We start from the raw sequence: 21,729 nt of genomic DNA on the forward strand, positions 1-21,729 counted from the left end.
AAAAAATCATATACTCACTTCTAATTTCTTACTATAGTTCAGACTCCTCACAACTTTCCTTGCCAAGTGAAGTGCATGACTGTCATCCAAAGCATAGTGATCAGTTACGCCAGATTTTCTATAGAATAAAAGAAATTCAAAATAACAACAGAAAAGAAAGAAGAAATTAAATATTTTACCACCAGACTTCTTTCCCTATCTAACATGGAGTGCCAAAATTAAGGCTAGACCATCTGAATACTTGCATTGGAATAAATTAAATCAGAGTTAAGTTAGAGGAGTTTTTTGGACATGACTAATTTTACAATATGTTTAGATTTCTTAGAGGAACTGGATTTTCTTTTTCTTTTTGTAGGGGGGAGGGCAGGGCAACTGGGGTTAATTGACTTGCCCAAGGTCACACAGTTAGTAAATGTCAAGTGTCTGAAGGCAAATTGAACTAGGTCCTGCTGACTCCAGGGCTGGTGCTCTATTCACTGCACCACCCAGAACTGAAAGTCTTGAAGGGTATAGAAAGATGGCTACCTAAGACAGAGATCTGAAATGTAGACCTGGCTCTAAAGAATGCCAGCTATACCCCAGGCAGTGTACTCAGAATCAAAGCCAGCCAAATTGATCAAGATCGCCCAGCCTGGATCATTAAGGGACCCTGGTCTACTGCACTTGTCCAGACTTGTTCAGCTCCTATTACAGCTACCTCACTGACCAAAAGTGAATTATGATAGACTGATACTGAAGCATACAATGGAAAAGGTAATAACAAATACCTATTATAGGTTAGGGATACTTCAGATATTTTGGTCAAAGAATGGGTAGTGAGAGGGTCATTAATTGGAATAAAAGTCCATGGTGTTGGGTCAGGTTGTGTTAGTGAGACAGCCTTGAGTCCTGTAGCTGTGGTGCCCATGTGGGCAATTTAAATAGTGCAAGACAAACTTTAGCACCATATATATCCTCAACATTCGTGCATTTAACACTTCCATCTTGACAACTGCGCACATGTATGGTTATGTACAGTAGAGAAAAAAATGAAAAACATAATACATGCAAGTGTGTGGAGCACTTGGCCTCCACCAGGCCCTTCTCTGTTCTTGTTCACCCTACCACCGCAAAGAGCTTCCTACGCATTCGTTGCATATTTCATTGTTTGACTTAACTCACATTTTGTGTTGCAATTATGCCCCCAAAACCTAGTGCAAGTCCTTTGGACTCTAAGATAATGTGGAGACCTCACTAGTCTAAATGTCTTCTGACAGCTGTGAGTAAAGCCTCAGTAACTCCTCCCTTGGTTTTCTGAGGGCAGTCAAGGTAGAGAGGTTTACAGCAGGATAGGATATAACACAATGGCCTCACGCTGCCATCTGAAATAGTAGAAGGTTAGATATGGATTAAAAAATATTTTAGTTTTAATAAATTTGCTGTATAGTATTTATGATATTGTGGATTTCACATGTTATGAAAGTAAATATCATCTGAAGTTAATTTTTTAATTGAGATGTTGGCACAAAAGGTCACAGAATTCTATGCAATTACTAGTAAGGAAAAATGTTTTGCATGTTACCATTTTTATTTTGTGTATTATATTTTATGGGTTATTTCACAGTTACTGTGTTAGGAAAAGTACATATCAGAATTAATGTCCTGTTACAAAGAACTGTATGCAGAAAACTGTGTTTTCAGCAATTAGCAAAAGATTACAGTTTTTGGTGATTGCAGGTACCTAACTCAATTTCCCATAGTTTACATACATACATACATACATACATACATACATAGTATAGTACATATATGATACATACATAGTAATGTATCAGCATTCACATTTCTTACTTTTGTGCTATTTGTTGAAAGTTGAGGAATGACTATAGTACCTTCCCCGTGACTCAAATCATCTAAGGGATAGAATGTTATGTTATTAGGGGAAAGGAATTGTTTCATTTCTGTCTGTTATCTGGCTCCACACACAGCGCATGGCACATATTGATAAATGCTTTGTCGATTAAATTGTTAATGTGACATAGATTACTGGAATACTGGTTAGAGGACTATCAAATACCCTAACTTTAAAAAAACTACCTTTCTTTAATTTATACAGAATAAGGTACATTAAAGTAAAAGTGTTATGTAATTACTCTAAAATGAGTAGTTATACACAGTAGTAGTAGTAGTATCCCCACTTAATCAGTGGAAAATTAAGACAAAAAAGTAACTTATTCTAAGATCATAAAGGAAACAACAGATTACAGACTTGTATCCCAGTTCCCCCAAGTAGGTCCTTCTGTATTACAATACACTGCTTTGTTTTTAGGCGCTTTTAAAAACTGGTGACCCCATGGTTTGCTTTGTAGGGAAGGGAGAGAATATATTCAAAAATAAATGTGATATAATAACAAAAGGTATCAACAAATTTTACTTTTTTAAAAACCTAATCATAATATAAATCTTGATAAACATTACTTAGGCTAAATTATTTTTTTTAATTCCAGTTACAGAAGACATATTTCTATTACAGTAAAATGTGCTTGGGGCTAAGAAAAATTCTAGTAAAAGATACCAGCAGGAATTTCAGCATTCCAAGAGACTACAAGAACCCTTCCAAAGATGCTCTGCTGAAATTAAGACATCCTTTGGGGGGGGGGGGCCTTAATAGAATGTCTTAAAGTCTTTATAGAATGGCTTAATGTCAGTGTGGCAACTGTGGTATTTTTAAATTATTCATTCAAGTTCCAATTTTTATACTTTGTCATTTCAGACACATCAAAGCAAAAACCCCACCTCCCCTTAAAAAAAGCCCATCTGTATAGCTGAAAAGAAGTGTCTCAGAAAGGGATGCTTCAATTCTATTTTGCATACTATGAGCACAACACTACCATCAGTATTCTAAATCCTGATGATTGCCAATCTGTAAGAAATGACCAAAACCAGCAAGACATTTTTGAGAACTGGGTTGCTCTAACATGCTGTTGAACAATATGTGCCTGAAATATTGTCACACAAATAGTCCATAATTATTGAATCATCACTACAGCTATACAAGGAAATATTTTTCAAATCCAAGTGTCAAATGCATTTGTGTAAAGATTCCCTACTATTTGTCAGTGCTATCATGAGGGGGGAAATCTTGGAAAGATCGAAATACTTTATTCTGAATTTTTACCCAAGCCTCTATGCCACCCTTTTTGTGGGCGGTGACTGACAGACAAGGCAGAAATATGCAGCTTAAAAAGAAGAAACAGAAACATCACACGGCTAAAAGTGTTGGAGTCTGACAGTGTCAGTTTGTCATTTTTAAAGGGCATTATACCCCCATCTAGAAGCATCTCATTCAAATGTACCAACTTGCCCTCCTCCCCTGGATTTGGAACCATTTCAACAAGAAGAGGTCATTACAGCAGCAGTGGAGATAGTGCAAGTAGTAGTCATAGTATGCTTATTTTTTAATGTTAAATATAACACATTTATATAGAGTTTTCCTCAATCCACATACATTATCTCAAAAATCCAATGAAGCAGACATGTATGATCAACTGTACAGATGAGGAAAACAGACTGAGATACGTGCCAGAGACCACACAGCCAACAAGTGCTTGTCTTCACCCCAACATCCCTTCCCTACTCAAGGACCAAAATAACCTCCTATTGCCTTTCAGATCAAACATAAATACATAAGCATTTATTAAGCACCTACTACTGTGGTAGGCAAAGCAAATACAAAAGCAAAAATGAAAACAATCCCTGCTCTGAAGGAGTATTGAGGGAAAACAATATTAAAAATTACAATGGGAAAAACAATGTAAACAAAGGTAAGCAAGAAAAAATGGATATATAAAGCAAATGCAAACTAACTTCTCAGGGAGAGGAAAATATCATTGTGAAAATCAGGATAGACAACCCCGAAAGGCGCAGAGGCCTGAGGCCTGATCAACCTGGTGGCAAGTTGACCCACCAACCACAAGGGCCACTGCCAGGCCTATCACTGCCGGGCTGGGACTAGATGGAGCAGGGTAAGAGTCGAATGCAGGGCCCCTGCCAGGAGCAGCAGCTATTCCTGGGACTACCAATCCACAGCCTAGAAATTTAAAAAGTCCCTATCTGGATTTCCAGGAACCAAGATGCCAGAGTGAACCCCGGCTGCTATCCCTGCCCCCCCAAAACATAGTAATTATTGTCATAGGGCAAAACTTTAAATAGTAAAGGCTTGGGAATCCTAGAGGAAGGGCGTGGCTAGGGCCCTGCCTCAAAATGGATAGAAAGCAGACTGCAAAGACAAAGATTCTAAAGTCCTACTATCTTGAGAGGGAGGAAAAAAATTCAGAGGGAGACAGTGATGACTCCACACCCACAGCTGAAACCTCAACAGAGAACTGGTCTCAAGCACAGAAAGCATTCCTAGATGAGCTCAAAAGGAACTTTGAAAACCAAATAAGAGAGACAGAAGATAAAATTAATAATTCTTTTAAAATCAAAATTGCAAAATTGGAAAAACATTACAATGAAGAAAACAGCTCCTTAAAAAGAAAAGTGTGTGATATGGAAAAGGAACTCCAAAAACTAACCAAGGAAAATAATTTGCTTAAAACTAGAATCAACCAAATTGAAGTGAATAACTCTATGAGGAATCAAGAATTAATCAAACAAAACATCAAGAATGAAAAATTAGAAAAAGAAGTAAAATATCTCAATGGAAAAATAACTGACCTGGAAAACAGATCCAGGAGAGATAATCTGAGAATCATAGGCCTACCGGAAAATCATGATGAAAAAAATGAACCTGGACAATATCTTCCAAGAGTTCATCAAGGAAAACTTCCCTGAGATACTAGAACCAAAGGGTAAAATAGAAATTGAGAGAACCCACCTGACACCTCCTGAAAGAGATCCCAAATTGAAAAGTCCTCGAAATGTTGTGGCCAAACTACAGAACTACCAGGTAAAGGAGAAAATACTACAAGCAGCCAGAAAGAAACAATTAAAAAAAAAAACCAATTCAAACAGTGAAGATCACACAGGATCTGGGAGATGCTACACTGAAAGATCGCAGGAAGTGGAATACAATTTTTTACAAGACAAAAGAGCTTGGATTACAACCAAGGATCACCTACCCAGCAAGACTGAGCATATTCTTCCAGGCAAGGAGATGGTCATTCAACAATATAACAGATTTCAAGAACTTCGTGATGAAAAAGCCAAAGCTCAATGGAAAATTCAACCTCCAATTATGAGACGCAAGAGAGACATAGAAAGGCAAACAAGGAAAACACACACACACACCCTGTTATTTAATAAGAGCAAACTGTTTATAGACAAGTAGAAGGTATGGGTATAAATTACACAAAATAACAATAAAAAACCCTTATGAAGGGCTACAAAGGGACTGCAATGGAAGAAGAGGAAAGAATGAAGTGAAAAAGGGTAAATTATGTCACAAAAAGAGACATAAAAACAATATAATAGAGGGAAAGAAGGGAGGGAGATGAGCATTATATGGGCTTTTCCCTCATTGGTTGTGGTGCAAGGAGGGAATAACACAACCAGTTAAGCATAGGAGTCTATCAAAAAGAGACACAGGGGTGGCTAGGTGGCACAATGAATAGAGCACTGGCCCTGCAATCAGGAGGACCTGAGTTCAAATCCAGCCTCAGACACTTAGCACACACACACAAAAACTAGCCATGTGCCCTTGGGCAAGTAACTTAACCCCAAATGCCCTACCACCCCCACTCCTAAAAAAAACAAAAAACCAAATGACAACAAAAAAAAACATTGTGTCTACTATGTACAAAGCCAAAAATAAAACTATTTTTTAAAAAAAGAGACACAAAACATATCATAATAGAGGGAAAGAGGGGAGGAAGAGGAGCTTTACATGAGATCTGTTCTTGTCAATCTTGGCTCAAAGAATAAATAATATATTACATTAAGTATAAAAATCTATCATATCATACAGATAGCAGGAGGGGGGAAGGACTACAAAGGAGGAGGTTAGAAGGGAGGGAAGAAGTAAGGGGGAAGGGGAAGAAAAGGGAGGGGGGGCTGATAAGAAGGGAATATTGAGGGAGGTGGTGGTCAAAAGGAAAACTTAAGGAGGGGAAGGCAGAAGGGGAGAAAAATAAAAGCATAAACAGGGGAAGAAATAGGATGGAGGGAAAGAGACAGATAATAATCATAACTGTGACTGTGAATGGGATGAACTCTCCCATAAAACAGAGGCAGATAGCAGAATGGATTAAAAACCATAATCCTACAATGTGCTGTTTACAAGAAACACATCTGAAACAGAGGGATACACACAGGGTGAAGGTAAAAGGCTGGAGTAAAATATATCATGCCTCAGCTAAAGTAAAAAAAGCAGGGACAGTAATCCTTATCTCAGATAAAGCAAAAGCAAAAATTGATCTAATTAAAAGAGATAAGGAAGGAAACTATATCCTGCTAAAGGCAACATCAAGAAAAAAGCAATATCATTACTTAACATATATGCACCAAGTGGTATAGCGTCCAAATTCCTAGAGGAGAAGGTAAGGTAATTAGAGGAAGAAATAGATAGCAAAACTATACTAGTGGGATACCTTAATCTCCCCCTATATGAACATGATAAATTGCACCTCAAAATAAATGAGAAAGAAGTTAAGGAGTGAATAGAATTTTAGGGAGGGTAGGTATGATAGATTTCTGGAGAAAACTGAATGGGGATAAAAAGAATATACCTTCTTCTCAGCAGTACATGGCACATACACAAAAATCGACCATATACTAGGACATAAAAACCTCACAATTCAGTGAAGAAAGGCAGAAATATTAAATGCATCACTCTCACATCATGATGCAATAAAAATCATATGCAATAAAGGGCCATGGAAAGATAGACAAAAACAAACTGGAAACAAAACAATTTAATCCTAAAGAATGAGTGGGTCAAACAAGAAATTATAGAAACAATCAGTAACTTCATTCAAGAGAATGATAATAATGAGACAACATACCAAAATTTGTGGGATGCAGCAAAGGCAGTTCTTAGGGAAAACTTTATATCCCTGAGTGCACACATGAATAAATTAGAGAAAAGGGAGATCAATGAACTGGGCATGCAACTGAAAAAGCTAGAAAAAGAACAAATTGAAAATCCACAATTAAATACTAAATTAGAAATAATGAAAACCAAAGGAGAGATTAATAAAATTGAAATTAAGAAAACTATTGGGGTCGCAGTCCGGGTAGGCGCGGCGGCGGCAGCGGGCCGGGAAGGCGCAGCGGCAGACGCAGGCCAGGAAGGGGCCTGATCAACTCCGAGGGCAAGTCTTCCCACCAACCACAAGGTCCACTACCAGGCCTATCACCAAAGGGCTGGGACTGGAAAGAGCAAGGTAAGAAGCAAAGACAGGGGCCCCTATACTGGACAGCAAACACTCCTGGGGCTACCACATCATAGCACAGAAATCTTTTTTTAAAAAGCCCCTTTCAGGACCTCCAAAGACGAGGATGACAGAGTCCCACTTGCTCCAAACCCCCACTCTGACCCTGAAAATATAGTAACTATTGTCCAGGGCAAAACCCTCTACAGTAAAGGCTTGGGATCCTAGAGGAAGGGTGTGGTTAGGACCCTGCCTCAAAATGGGTAGAAAGCAGACTACAAAGACAAAGACTCTAGAGTCCTACTATCCTCAGAGGGAGGAACCAACCTCAGAGGGAGACAATGTGGACTCCACACCCACAGCTGAAACTTCAACAGGGAATGGATCCCAAGCACAGAAGGCTCTCCTAGATGAGATCAAAAGGAACTTTGAAAGCAAAATGAGACAGATAGAAGAGAAAATGAAAAATTCTCTCAAAACAAAAATAGCAGAATTTGAAAAGCATTATAATGAGGAAAACATCTCTCTAAAAAGAAAAGTGTATGATATGGAAAAGGAGCTTCAAAAATTAACCAAGGAAAATGATTTGCTAAAAACCAGAATTAAACAAATGGAAAAAAATAACTCTACGAGGAACCAAGAAGTAGCCAAGCAAAACAACAAAAATGAAAAATTAGAAAAAGAGGTAAAATACCTCAAAGAAAAAATAACTGACCTGGAAAACAGATCCAGGAGAGATAATCTGAGAATCATAGGCCTACCAGAAAATTATGATGAAAAAATGAGCCTGGACAACATTCTCCAAGAGCTCGTTAAGGAAAACTGCCCTGAGATACTAGAACCTGAGGGGAAAATAGAAATCGACAGAATCCACCGGACACCTGCTGTAAGAGATCCCAAACTGAAAAATCCTCGAAATGTTGTGGCCAAACTCCAGAACTACCAGATAAAAGAGAAAATACTTCAAGCGGCCAGAAAGAAACAATTCAGATATCAAGGGTCCACAGTGAGGATTGCAAAGGATTTGTCAGCCTCCACACTGAAAGATTGGAGGCAGTGGAATACAATTTTCAGGAAGGCAAAACAGCTTGGATTACAACCAAGGATCACATACCCAGCAAGACTGAGCATATTCTTCCAGGCAAAGAGATGGTCATTCAATGATATAACAGAGTTCCAGACCTTCTTGATAAAAAAGCCAGAACTCAATGGAAAATTCAACCTCCAATTACGAGAAGCAACAGTGACTTAGAAAGGTAAACAAGGAGAACACACATCATTTTAGAGGGAAAGAGGAGAGGGAGAGGAGCTTCGCATGAGATCTGTTCCTGTCATTCTTGATGCGAAGAAAAAATAGCATACCTCATTAAGTATAACAATATCCTACAGGTAGTAGGAGGGGGAAAGGGTTACAAAAGGGGGGTGGGAGTGGTTTGTAGAGAGGGAAGTAGTAAGGGGAAAAGGGGAGGAAAAGGGAGGGGGGCCGAAAAGGGAACACTGAGGGAGGCGGTGGTCAAAAGTAAAACTATTAAGGGGGGGAAGGGAGAAGGGAGGAAAAATATGAATATTAACAGGGGCAGGAATAGGATAAGGGGAAAGAAACAGATAACAATCATAACTGTAAATGTGAATGGAATGAACTCTCCTATAAAACGGAGACAGATAGCAGAATGGATTAGAAATCATAATCCTACAATATGCTGTTTACAAGAAACACATCTGAAACAGAGGGATACACACAAGGTAAAGGTAAAAGGTTGGAGTAAAATATATCATGCCTCAGCTAAAGTAAAAAAAGCAGGGGTAGCAATCCTTATCTCAGATAAAGCAAATGCAAAAATTGACCTAATTAAAAGAGATAAGGAAGGAAACTATATCCTGTTAAAAGGCACCATTGAGAATGAAGCAATATCACTACTTAACATATATGAACCAAGTGGTGTAGCCTCCAAATTCCTAGAGGTGAAGCTAAAGGAATTAGAGGAAGAAATAGATAGCAAAACTATACTAGTGGGAGACCTTAATCTCCCCCTATCTGAACTTGATAAATCCAACCTCAAAATAAACAAGAAAGAAGTTAAGGAGGTGAAGAGGATTTTAGAGAGGATAGGTATGATAGATCTCTGGAGAAAACTGAATGGGGATAAAAAGGAATATACTTTCTTCTCAGCGGTTCATGGCACATACTCAAAAATTGACCATGTTCTAGGGCATAAAAACCTCACAATTCTATGCAGTAAGGCAGAAATATTAAACGCATCGTTCTCAGATCATGATGCAATAAAAATTATATGCCATAAAGGGCCAGGGAAAAACAGACTAAAAACTAACTGGAAATTAAACAATTTAATCCTAAAGAATGAGTGGGTCAAACAAGAAATTATAGAAACAATCAGTAATTTCATTCAAGAGAATGATAATAATGAGACAACATACCAAAATCTGTGGGATGCATTAAAGGCAGTTCTTAGGGGAAGTTTTATATCCCTGAGTGCATACGTGATTAAATTAGAGAAAAGGGAGCTCAACGAATTGGGCATGCAATTAAAAAACCTAGAAAAAGAACAAATTCAAAATCCCTAATTAAATACTAAACTAGAAATATTGAAGACTAAAGGAGATATTAATAAAATCGAAATTAAGAAAACTATTGAACTAATAAATAAAACCAAGAGCTGGTTTTATGAAAAAACCAACAAAATTGATAGGCCCTTAGTCAATATGATAAAAAAAAAAAAGAAAGAAGAAAACCAAATTATCAGTATCAAAAATGAAAAGAGTGAATCTACCTCCAATGAAGAGGAAATCAAAACAATAATTAGGAATTATTTTTCCCAATTGTATGCACATAAATTTGACAATCTTAGGGAAATGGATGAGTATTTAGAAACACACAAGTTGCCCAGATTAACTGAAGAGGAAGTAAATTACTTAAATAATCCCATCTCAGAAAAAGAAATTGAACAAGCCATCAGTCACCTCCCTAGGAAAAAATCTCCAGGGCCAGATGGATTCACTAGTGAATTCTATCAAACATTTAAAGAACAATTGATTCCAATACTCTACAAATTATTTGGGAAAATTAGTGAAGAAGGAGTCCTACCAAATTCTTTTTATGACACAAATATGGTACTGATACCTAAATCAGAAGAGATAAAACAGAGAAAGAAAATTATAGACCAATCTCCCTCATGAATATAGATGCAAAAATTCTAAATAAAATACTAGCCAAAAGACTACAGCAACTTATCTCAAGAATAATACACTTTGATCAGGTAGGATTTATTCCAGGAATGCAAGGATGGTTTAATATTAGGAAAACCATCAGTATAATTGATCATATCAACAATAAAACTAGCAGAAACCACATGATCATCTCAATAGATGCAGAAAAGGCTTTTGAAAAAATACAACATCCATTCCTATTAAAAACATTAGAAAGTATAGGAATAAATGGAGCCTTCCTTAAAATAATAGGTAGCATCTATTTAAAGCCATCAGCAAGTATTATATGTAATGGGGAGAAGCTGGAAGCACTTCCCATAAGATCAGGGGTGAAACAAGGGTGTCCACTATCACCCCTCTTATTCAATCTGGTACTAGAAATGTTAGCAGTAGCAATTAGAGAAGAAAAAGAAATCAAAGGAATCAAGTTAGGCAAAGAAGAGACCAAGCTATCACTCTTCGCAGATGATATGATGATATACTTAAAGAATCCTAGAGAATCAAGTAAAACTGCTTGAGACAATAAATAAATTTGGCAAAGTTGCAGGATATAAAATAAACCCACATAAATCTTCGGCATTCCTATATATTTCCAATGAAATTCAACAGCAAGAAGTAGAAAGAGAAATCCCATTTAAAGTTACTGTAGACATTATAAAATATTTGGGAATCTACCTGCCAAAACAAACCCAGGACCTGTATGATCATAACTACAAAACACTTTTCACACAAATAAAGTCAGATCTAACTAATTGGAAAAATATCAATTGCTCATGGCTGGGTCGAGCTAATATAATAAAAATGACAATTTTACCTAAATTAAATTATATATTTAGTGCCATACCAATTAATTTACCAAAAAACTACTTTATAGAGTTAGAAAAAATAGTAACAAAATTCATCTGGAAGAATAAACGGTCCAGAATATCAAGGGAATTAATGAAAAGAAATGCTTGGGAAGGTGGACTAGCTTTACCAGATTTCAATCTGTACTATAAAGCAGCAGTCATCAAAACTACCTGGTACTGGCTTAGAAATAGAGAAGTGGATCAATGGAATAGATTAGGCACATGAGATTCAGAAGTCAACAACTACAGTAATGTATTGTTTGATAAACCTCCAGACCCTGGTTTTTGGGATAAGAACTCACTATTTGACAAAAACTGCTGGGAAAACTGGAATATAGTATGGCAGAAACTGGACATAGACCATTATCTAACACCATATACCAAAATCAAGTCTAAATGGGTTCATGATCTAGGTATAAAGGTTGATACTGTAAGCAGTCTGCTAAAACAAGGAATAGTTTACCTATCAGACTTGTGCAGAGGGAATGACTTTATGACGAAACAGGAACTAGAGAACATTATAAAATAGTAAAATGGATAATTTTGACTACATGAAATTGAAAAATTTCTGTACAAATAAAGCCAATGTAACCAAGATTAAGAGGGAGGTGGGAAATTGGGAAAGAATCTTTACAATCTATGTCTCTGACAAAGGACTCATCTCTAAAATATACAGAGAACTGAGTCAAATGTGTAAGAATACAAGTCATTCCCCAATTGATAAATGGTCAAAGGATATGAACAGGCAGTTTTCGGAGAAAGAAATTAAAGCCATCTATAAGCACATGAAGAAATGCTCTAATTCACTATTCATTAGAGAAATGCAAATCAAAACAACTCTGAGGTACCACATCTCACCAGTCAGATTGGCTAAGATGACAAAACAGGAAAATGACAAATGCTGGAGAGGATGTGGGCAAACTGGAACACTAATGCATTGTTGATGGAGTTGTGAACTGATCCAGCCTTTCTGGAGAGCAATCTGGAATTATGCCCAAAGGGCTATAAATACTTTCATACCCTTTGATCCAGCAATACCACTCCTAGGGTTATATCCCAAAGAGATTATAGAAATGGGAGAAAGACCCATATGTACAAAAATGTTTATAGCAGCTCTTTTTGTTGTGGCAAAGAATTGGAAATTAAGGGGGTGCCCATCAATTGGGGAATGGCTGAACAAGTTGTGGTATATGCATGTTATGGAATACTATTGCGCCATAAGAAACGGGGAGCAGGCGGTCTTCATATTTACCTGGAAAGGCTTAAAAGAACTGATGCTGAGTGAGAAGAGTAGAACCAGGAGGAATTTGTACACAATTAGAGACACAACGTATGTGTGATGACCAACTTTGATAGACTGGACTCTTCTCAACAATACAGGGATATAAGTCAATCCCAAAAGATGCATGATGGAGAGAAAAACGTGCATCCAGAGAAAGAACTAGAAAGAACTAAATTTATATCCAGGTGGAAGCAAAATACCTGATCTTTTTCATTCTCTTATTTGATTTTATGTCCTCTTTACCATTTTTCATTCCAGCTGGTACAATCCATCCTTATAACCTGACCATTGTATAATGTGAAAGTATTTACAGATCCTATACTTGATAATAAGCCGCCATGGGGGGGAGGGGAGGGAGGGGGACAAAATGTGAAATTCAAGGAATTGTGGAATTGAATCCTGTAAACTAAAAGGAAACAAATTAATAAATAAAAGTTTAAAAAAAACTATTGAATTAATAAATAAAACTAAAAGCTGGTTTTATGAAAAAACAATAAAATTGATACTCTTAGCCAATATGATAAAAAAAAGAAAGAAAACCCAATGAAGAGGAAATTAAAACAATAATTAGGAATTATTTTACCAAATTATATGCATATGAACTTGACAATCTTAGTGAAATGGGTGAATATTTACAAAAATATAAGTTGCCTAGATTAACTGAAGAGTAAGTAAATTACTTAAATAACCCCATCTCAGAAAAAGAAATTGAACAAGCCATCAGTGAACTCCCTAGGAAAAAAATCTCCAGGGCCAGATGGATTTACTAGCAAATTCTATCAAGCATTTAAAGAACAATTGATTCTAATACTCTACAAACTATTTCAGAAAATTAGTGAAGGAGGAGTCCTACCAAATTCTTTTTATGACACATACATGGTACTGATACCTAAAGCAGGAAGAGATAAAATGGAAAAAGAAAATTATAGACCAATTTCCCTCATGACTATAGATGCAAAAATTTTAAATAAAATATTGGCAAAAAGACTACAGCAACTTATCACAAGAATAATACACTTTGATCAGGTAGGATTTATTCCAGGAATGCAAGCATGGTTTAATATTAGGAAAACCATCAGTATAATTGATCATATCAACAATAAAACTAGCAAAAACCACATGATTATCTCAATAAATACAGGAAAGGCTTTTGACAAAATACAACATCCATTGCTATTAAAAACACTAGAAAGGGGCAGCCAGGTGGCACAGTGAGTAAGAGTGCTGAACCCACCGTCGGGAGACCTGGGATCAGTTCTGGCCTCAGATACTCGGCACCCACACAAAAATAACTGACTGTGTAACCTTGAGCAAGTTACTTAACCCCAATTGCTTAAAAAAAAAACACTAGAAAGTATAGGAATAAATGGAGCCTTCCTTAAAATAATAAGTAGCATCTACTTAAAGCCATCAGCAAGTATTATAAGTAATGGGGATAAGCTAGAAGCATTTCCAACAAGATCAGAGGTGAAACAAGGGTGTCCAATATCACCCCTCTTATTCAATCTGGTACTAGAAATGTTAGCAGTAGCAATTAGAGAAGAAAAAGAAATTAAAGGAATCAAATTAGGCAAAGAAGAGATCAAGTTATCACTTTGTGGATGATATGATGATATACTTAGAGAATCCTAAAGAATCAAGTAAAAAACTACTTGAGACAATAAATAAATTTGGCAAAGTTGCAGGATATAAAATAAACCCACATAAATCCTCGGCATTCCTGTATATTTCTAATGAAATCCAACAGCAAGAGATAGAAAGAAAAATCATATTTAAAGTTACTGTAGATATTATAAAATATTTGGGAATCTACCTGCCAAAACAAACCCAGGACCTATATGAACACAACTACAAAACACTTTTCACACAAATAAAGTCAGATCTAACTAATTGGAAAAACATCAATTGCTCATGGTTGGGTCGAGCTAATATAATAAAAATGACAATTTTACCTAAATTAAATTACATATTTAGTGCCATACCAATCAAATTACCAAAAAATTACTTTATGGAACTATGAAAAATAGTAACAAAATTCATTTGGAAGAATAAAAGTCCCAGAATATCAAGGGAATTAATGAAAAGAAATGCTAGGGAAGGTGGCCTACCTATACCAGATATTAATCTGTAGTATAAAGCAGCAGTCATCAAAACTACTTGGTACTGGCTGAGGAATAGAGCAGTGGACCAATGGAATAGATTGGGTACACAAAACTCAGCAATCAATGACTATAATAATCTACTCTTTGATAAACCCAAAGACCCTAGTTTTGGGGATAAGAACTCACTATTTGACAAAAACTGCTGGGAAAACTGGAATATAGTATGGCAGAAACTGGGCATAGACCATTATCTAACAACGTATACCAAAATTAAGTCTAAATATGTGCATGATCTAGGTATAAAGGATGATACTGTAAGTAATCTGGGAAAGTAAGGAATGGTTTACCTGTCAGATTTATGGAGAGGGGAAGACTTTATGACCAAACAAGAATTAGAGAGCATTATAAAATGCAAAATGGATAACTTTGATTACATGAAATTGAAAAGCTTCTGTACAAACAAAGCCAATGTAACCAAGATTAAGAGGGAAGTGGGAAATTGGGAAAGAATTTTTACAACCAATGTCTCTGATAAAGGTCTCATTTCTAAAATATACAGAGAGTTGAGTCAAATCTATAAGAATACACATCATTCCCCAAATGATAAATGGTCAAAGGATATGAACAGGCAGTTCTAAGAGGAAGAAATTAAAGATATCTATAAGCATATGAAAAAATGCTCTAAATCACTACTGATTAGAGAAATGCAAATCAAAACAACTCTGAGGTACCACATCTCACTGGTCAGAGTGGCTAAGATGACAAAACAGGAAAATGATAAATGCTGGAGTGGAAAAATTGGAACACTAATACACTGCTGGTGAAGTTGTGAACTGATCCAACCATTCTGGAGAGCAATCTGGAACTATGCCCAAAGGGCTATAAGTAACTTCATATCCTTTGACCCAGCAATACCACTTCTAGGGTTGTATCCCAAAGAGATCATAGAAGTGGGAGGAAGACTCATATGTACAAAAATATTTATAGCAGCTCTTTCTGTGGTGACAAAGAATTGGAAATTAAGGGGATGCCCATCAACTGGGGAATGTCTAAACAAGTTACGGTATATAAATGGAATGGAATACTATTGCGCCATAAGAAACAAAGAGCAGATAGACATCATATTTACCTGGAGAGGCTTATACGAACTGATGCTGAGTGAGACGAGCAGAACAAAGATTTGTACACAATTACAGATACAACATATGTGTGACGACCAACTTTGATAGAGTGAACTCTTCTCAGAAATGCAGGGCTATAAGTAAACTCCAAAAGACTCATGATGGAGAGAAATGTCTACATTCAGAGAAAGAACTAGAAAGAACAGAGTTTGAATGCAGATTGAAGCAAATTACCTACTCTCTTTCTTTTTCTTGTTTGGTTTTGTTTCCTTTTTCCCACTGTTCATTCCATGCCATACAATCCTTCTTTATAACCTGACCAATGTCTAATGTGAAACTATCTGCAGATTCTATACCTGATTGTATGCTGCTGGAAGGGTGGGGGGGAGGAGAGGGAGGAGGAGAAAATTTGAAACTCAAAGAACTGGGGAACTGAATCTTGTAAACTAAAACTAAACGAACAAATTAATAAAAACAAAAAAAAAGAGTATAACATAAAAAAAGAATGTGTTAGATAGAAAAAAAGTGAAAGAGAAAAAAAAGATAAAAAGGCAAAGTTAAAATAATTGTCCATCTTCAGAAATCAGTATTTTTCTAAATTAATTCTTTAAGTTTTCAAATAAAACTTGCCATGCCATCATGACAGGTAGTAAGGTTTTTTTGGGCCCTTTCTTTGTGAAGTTTTCCTCAGATCCTCATTTGGCTATTATTCTAAGCGTCACTCTTAATTGGATATGAGGGCCAGCCCAAGTATCCATTTTCCTGAAAAAGAAAGACTGGAACATCTCTTTTCTTTTCTTTCCTTTTCTTTTTATATATTTTATTTTCAAATAATAAAAGGTTAAGATATTCACAAAAAAAAAAAAAGAAAATCAGGATAGACATCATACAAGCTCACACAAGTGACATAAACCAAGGTTTAAAATAGTCAGGAATTCTAGAAATCACAGGTATGGAAAGAGGAGATGGATTTTCCAGTATGGGGAACAGCAGGTGAGCTTGTTTGGTTAAAGTATACAAGGGGTAAAAGAAAGAAATATACAATGAGGCTGGAAAGAGGGGTTGGGACCAGGTTGCAAATGGTCTATCCAAATGCCAAGTTGGTATTTTTCCTGGAGATAACTAAGAGCCACTGGAACTTCTTGAGTGACATGGGAATACCTGAAACTGAGGACTATCACTTTGGCAGCTATGTAAAGGATGGACTGGAAAGGGAGAGATTAAGTCCCCCATACCTAAACTAGCTACAATACCTAACCTATGCTGTCCTTCAAAATGTAAAACAACTAACAAGGGAAAGTGCTATTTAGTACCTGACTGTCTCACCAACAAAGAACTCTGCTGAAGTAGAAACTGTAGGAATGTTGAGGGTGGACAGGAGAACAATTACCTCATTTTAGATATTTGTTAAAGGAGAAAAAAGTGGACATGGTCTGACAAATATCCTGTGCTTTTGGAAAAGAGATGTCAAGGAATTAGAGACAAGATAAGTAAGACCCTGTGGTCCAAAATTCTACAGAGAAAGTTACTCCAGGAGAGCTGGGAAGTTCTCAGAAACGATTTGGGGGTTTGTTTGTTTGTTTTTTGTTTTGGCAGGGAGAAAGGTAGGAGGGAATGGAGAAAAAGGTCTCTATATTTTACCCAAGCTGTAAGTACAGCAATTATTGATGGGCCTCATCCCAATGCTGATCAACATGGAAGCTTTAACTTGCTCCATTTTTCCAGTCTGAACTGTTTCGGCCCCTCTTCAGGAGCCAAGTAGCCCTCCACCCAAAAGGCTTGACATAATGGTTCGAGACTTAGTGTAGACACCTGATTGACTTTAGTTCTGCTGCAGCTCAGAACTCCCAAGGGATCAGCCTCCCCAGAGGCAAAGACCACCATACCCAGACTCAAGAATGAAATTCTGAAGATAAAAACCACTTCAATGAGAAGGAAAAGGAAGAGTTGTTTAAAGAGATCAAGGTGAATACACAAGGAACTCACTGACCAGTTTAGATTTTTAGAAGGTACCTAAAGAAAATGGAATCAAGAGCAAGTAACTAAGGATGGCAAGGTCCTGTAAGAACAGTGCTAGGGGCCAAAATGGTGTCGTAAAAGCAGGAACTTGCTTAAGCTACTACACTAACCACCTCCAATACCTGTAAAATGTGACTCTAAACAAATTTTAGAGCTACAGAACCCACAAAGTGACAGAGATAAACAAATCTCCCACTGAAGGCAGCCTGGCAGGCCAACAGGAAAGCTCTATCACACCAAGCTGGGGGCTGAGCAGTCCTGAGTGAGCCTCATGGGCCCAGACCCAGGGTAGCCCCAACAAGTGGCCCAGATCAGCCAGAGCAGACTTCAGAAGAGTGAATCACCAGCAGCTGTGGAAGTTTCCAGACTTCTTAACCCATAAATGCCAAAGAGAAAGTAAAAGGTCAGTGGGGAACTTTGTTGGAATTAGGTGAGAGAAGAGCACACTCTGGCCCCTGCCCCCAGGGTGAGAGTTAGCTGCTTCCAGAGCTCCTGGCCTACAGATCATAGGGGGACCAAGTGACCATTCAGAGCGTAATCCTCTTGCTTTGACCTGCTTGGATCTGGATCACTGTCTTGGGTGGTGGTCCTGGGGTAAGTGGCCAGTATGCCAGAGCTTGTGTGGCTGTAGAGAAGGAGCCCTCCTCATAGCTCTGACAACATTTGCAAAAACCCCAGAGATTTGGGACAGAGCTCTCTCCACTCTGGAAGCAGAGTTCTAACATGGCAAAGAGCTCAAAAGTTAAGTAATTGGCTGGCAAGATGAACAAGCAGAAGAAGCACAATCAGAACACAGAATCCTTTTTTGCAGATAAAAAGGATCAAAACATAGAACCAGAAGAAGAAAACAAAGTCAAAACTCCTGCATCAAATGCTTCCAAGAAAAATATAAACTGGTTATAGGCCATGGAGAAGCTCAAGAAGGATTTTGAAAATCAAGTAAGAGTAGAGGGAAAATTGGGAAGAGAAATGAAAATGATGCAAGAAAATCATGAAAAGTGAGTCAACAGCATGCTAAAGGAGACCCAAGAAAATACTGAAGAAAATAACACCTTAAAAAATAGATAATCAAATGGCAAAAGAGGCCCAAAAAGTCAATGAGGAAAAGAATGCCTTAAAAATTCAAATTGTCCAGATGGAAAAGGAATTTCAAAAACTCACTGAAGAGAATAATTCCTTCAAAATTAGATTGGAGCAAATCGAAACTAATGACTTTATGAGAAATCAAGATACTATAAAACAAATGAAAAAAATAGAAGGCATTGTGAAATATCTCATTGGAAAAACCACTGACCTGGAAAATAAATACAGGAGAGAGAATTTAAAAATTACTGGACTACCTGAAAGCCATGATCAAAAAAGGAGCCTAGACATAATCTTGCAAGAATTCATTAAGGAAAATTGCCCTGATATTCTAAAACCAGAAGGGAAAATAGAAATTGAAAAAATTCACTGATCACATCTTGAAAAAGACCCCTAAAAGAAAATTCCTAGGAATATTATAGCCAAATTCCAGAGTTCCCAGGTCAAGGAGAAAATATTACATACAGTCAGGCAGAAACAATTTGAGTATTGTAGAAACACAATCAGGATAATACAAGATCTAGCAGCTTCTACATTAAGGGATCAAAAGTCTTGGAATATGATATTCCAGAGGTCAAAAGAGCTAGGATTAAAATCAAGAATCACCTACTCAGCAAAACTGAGTATAATACTTCAGGGGAAAATACGGACATTCAATGAAATAGAGGACTTTCAAGTATTCTTGATGAAAAAAAACAGAGCTAAACAAAAAATTTTACTTTCAAATACAAGAAGCAAGAAAAGCATGAAAAGGTAAACAGGAGAGAGAAATCATAAGGAACTTATTAAAGTTGAACTATTTACATTCCTACATGGAAAGACAATATACTTTTCTCAGTATAAGGATAGTTGAAGGGAATACACACACACACATATATGTATGTATAGGTGACTGTATGTGTATAGATATATGAGTGTGTGTATGTGTGTGTACATGTATACATAGACAGAGGGCACAGGGTGAGTTGAATGTGAAGGGATAATATCAAAAAATAAAATTAAGAGGTGAAAGAGGAAAATTTTGGAAGAAGGAGAGGGGGAGAGATATAATGGGATGGATTATCTCAAATAAAGGAGGCAGAAGAAGGCTGTTACAATGGAGGGGAAGAGCAGGAAGGTAAAAGGGAATGAGTAAACCATACTCTCATTGAATTTGACTTAAGGAGGGTATGACATACATACTCAATTGGGTATCTTATCCTACAGGAAAGTAGGGGGGAAGGGGATAAGAGGAGGATAATAGAAGGGAGGACAAATTTTGGAATGGGTAATTAGCAGCAAACACTTTTGAAAATGGACAGGGTCAAAGGAGAAAATAGAATAAAAGGGGGGATGGGGGGCAGGATAGGATGGAGGGAAATATAGTTAGCCTTTCACAGTATGACTACTATGGAAATGTTTTGCAGAACTACACATGTGTAACCTATATTGAATTGCTTGTCTTCCCAGTGGGGGTGAGTGAGGAGGGGAGAAGGGAGAGAATCTAGAACTCAAAGTTTTAAAAACAAATGTTAAAAAAAATTTTTTTACATGTGACTGGGAAATAAGATATACAGGCAATGGGGTACAGAAATCCATCTTGCCCTATAAGAAAGTAAGGGGGAGATAGGAAGGATATAAGAGAGGGGAGACTAGGGGAAGGGGTATTCAGTATGCTTGCCATCAACTTGGCCCTCACTGCTATATGCCTGTCCTCTCAGTATCTATTCTAAACCTTTTCTTCTTGACTCAAGCTCCCTACCACTCCTCTCAGCAGAGAATATTACTAAATAAATATTTCACTAAAAGAAAAATCACCTCCACATTATTCTCTATTCTCTACTCTTTTGTTCCATTGTTAGAGAGATAACCTTTCTAGTTGTAAATGTCATTCAATCTCTCCATTTCTCATTTGTAAAACTGGGATAAAATCACCTGCAATAGGCCCCAAAAAGATAACGATCATAAAGCACTTAGTAAACTGGACAGTGCTATTTATAGAAGAATCATTTGTGATTAGTTGCTAACTTGGTGCCTTTGCTCACTTGGTTTTCTCACCTGATATGGCATTTTGTTTCCACTCTGCCACAACAAATATAATCATTCCTTTAAAGTACAATTCAAGACTTAACCTGTTTTTCAAGAAACCTTCCCTGATTAACCTGATCCATTCTGCTCATTTCCCCATTCTATGCTTATGGAAGACAGCTCCCTTCAGCACCATTTGGTAACATACTACAAACTGACACAACATTAGAGCTGAAACAGGCCCCGTATATTACTTAGTCCAACCTAGTCATTTTAGGTATGAGGAGAGTGAGGCCCAGACAGGCGGCTTTTCAGGTCCTAAAGATACCAGTTGCTTTGTAAATTTTCTTTTGTTGTTTCAGAAATTTGTGTACATATTATCTACCTAATTCGCTCATAAATTCTCTCAAGTAGAGATAATTTTCTCAGTGTCTTCTGAAGCTCCCACAGTACCTAACAAAGTGCTAAACATGTAACAAGTGCTCAATAAATAATAAATAAACAGATTTGAAGTAGTCTCCCTTAAAAGTCAGATGTCCAAAAAGTTCTTTTTTGTAGTAAAATTCTATACACATGAAGTTACTATTTCTCAAAAAAAACCTCACCAATTAAAAATTATTCATTGCTTATCTTCCCATTTTTGTTCCCTCACCTCCAAAAAGAGCCACATGCTATACAAAGCAAATGCAT

At 37.0% G+C, this 21,729-nt stretch overlaps 1 protein-coding gene across 2 annotated transcripts in view; it reads right to left on the reverse strand.

The window, feature by feature from the left end:
• Positions 1-21,729, reverse strand: part of MCCC2 (methylcrotonyl-CoA carboxylase subunit 2) — a 101,874-nt gene that overhangs the window by 39,372 nt on the left and 40,773 nt on the right. For both annotated transcript variants that reach the window (XM_069084990.1, XM_069084989.1), the window contains exon 9: positions 19-118. In XM_069084990.1, coding sequence (XP_068941091.1) covers positions 19-118 — 100 coding nt within the window. The remainder of the gene's footprint in view (positions 1-18; positions 119-21,729) is intronic.

This window comes from Petaurus breviceps, unplaced genomic scaffold (genome assembly GCF_028583685.1).
Source record: "Petaurus breviceps papuanus isolate PSGF00001 unplaced genomic scaffold, PetGlider_PUasm1.0 175, whole genome shotgun sequence".
In the NCBI taxonomy this organism is placed as follows: domain Eukaryota; kingdom Metazoa; phylum Chordata; class Mammalia; order Diprotodontia; family Petauridae; genus Petaurus; species Petaurus breviceps.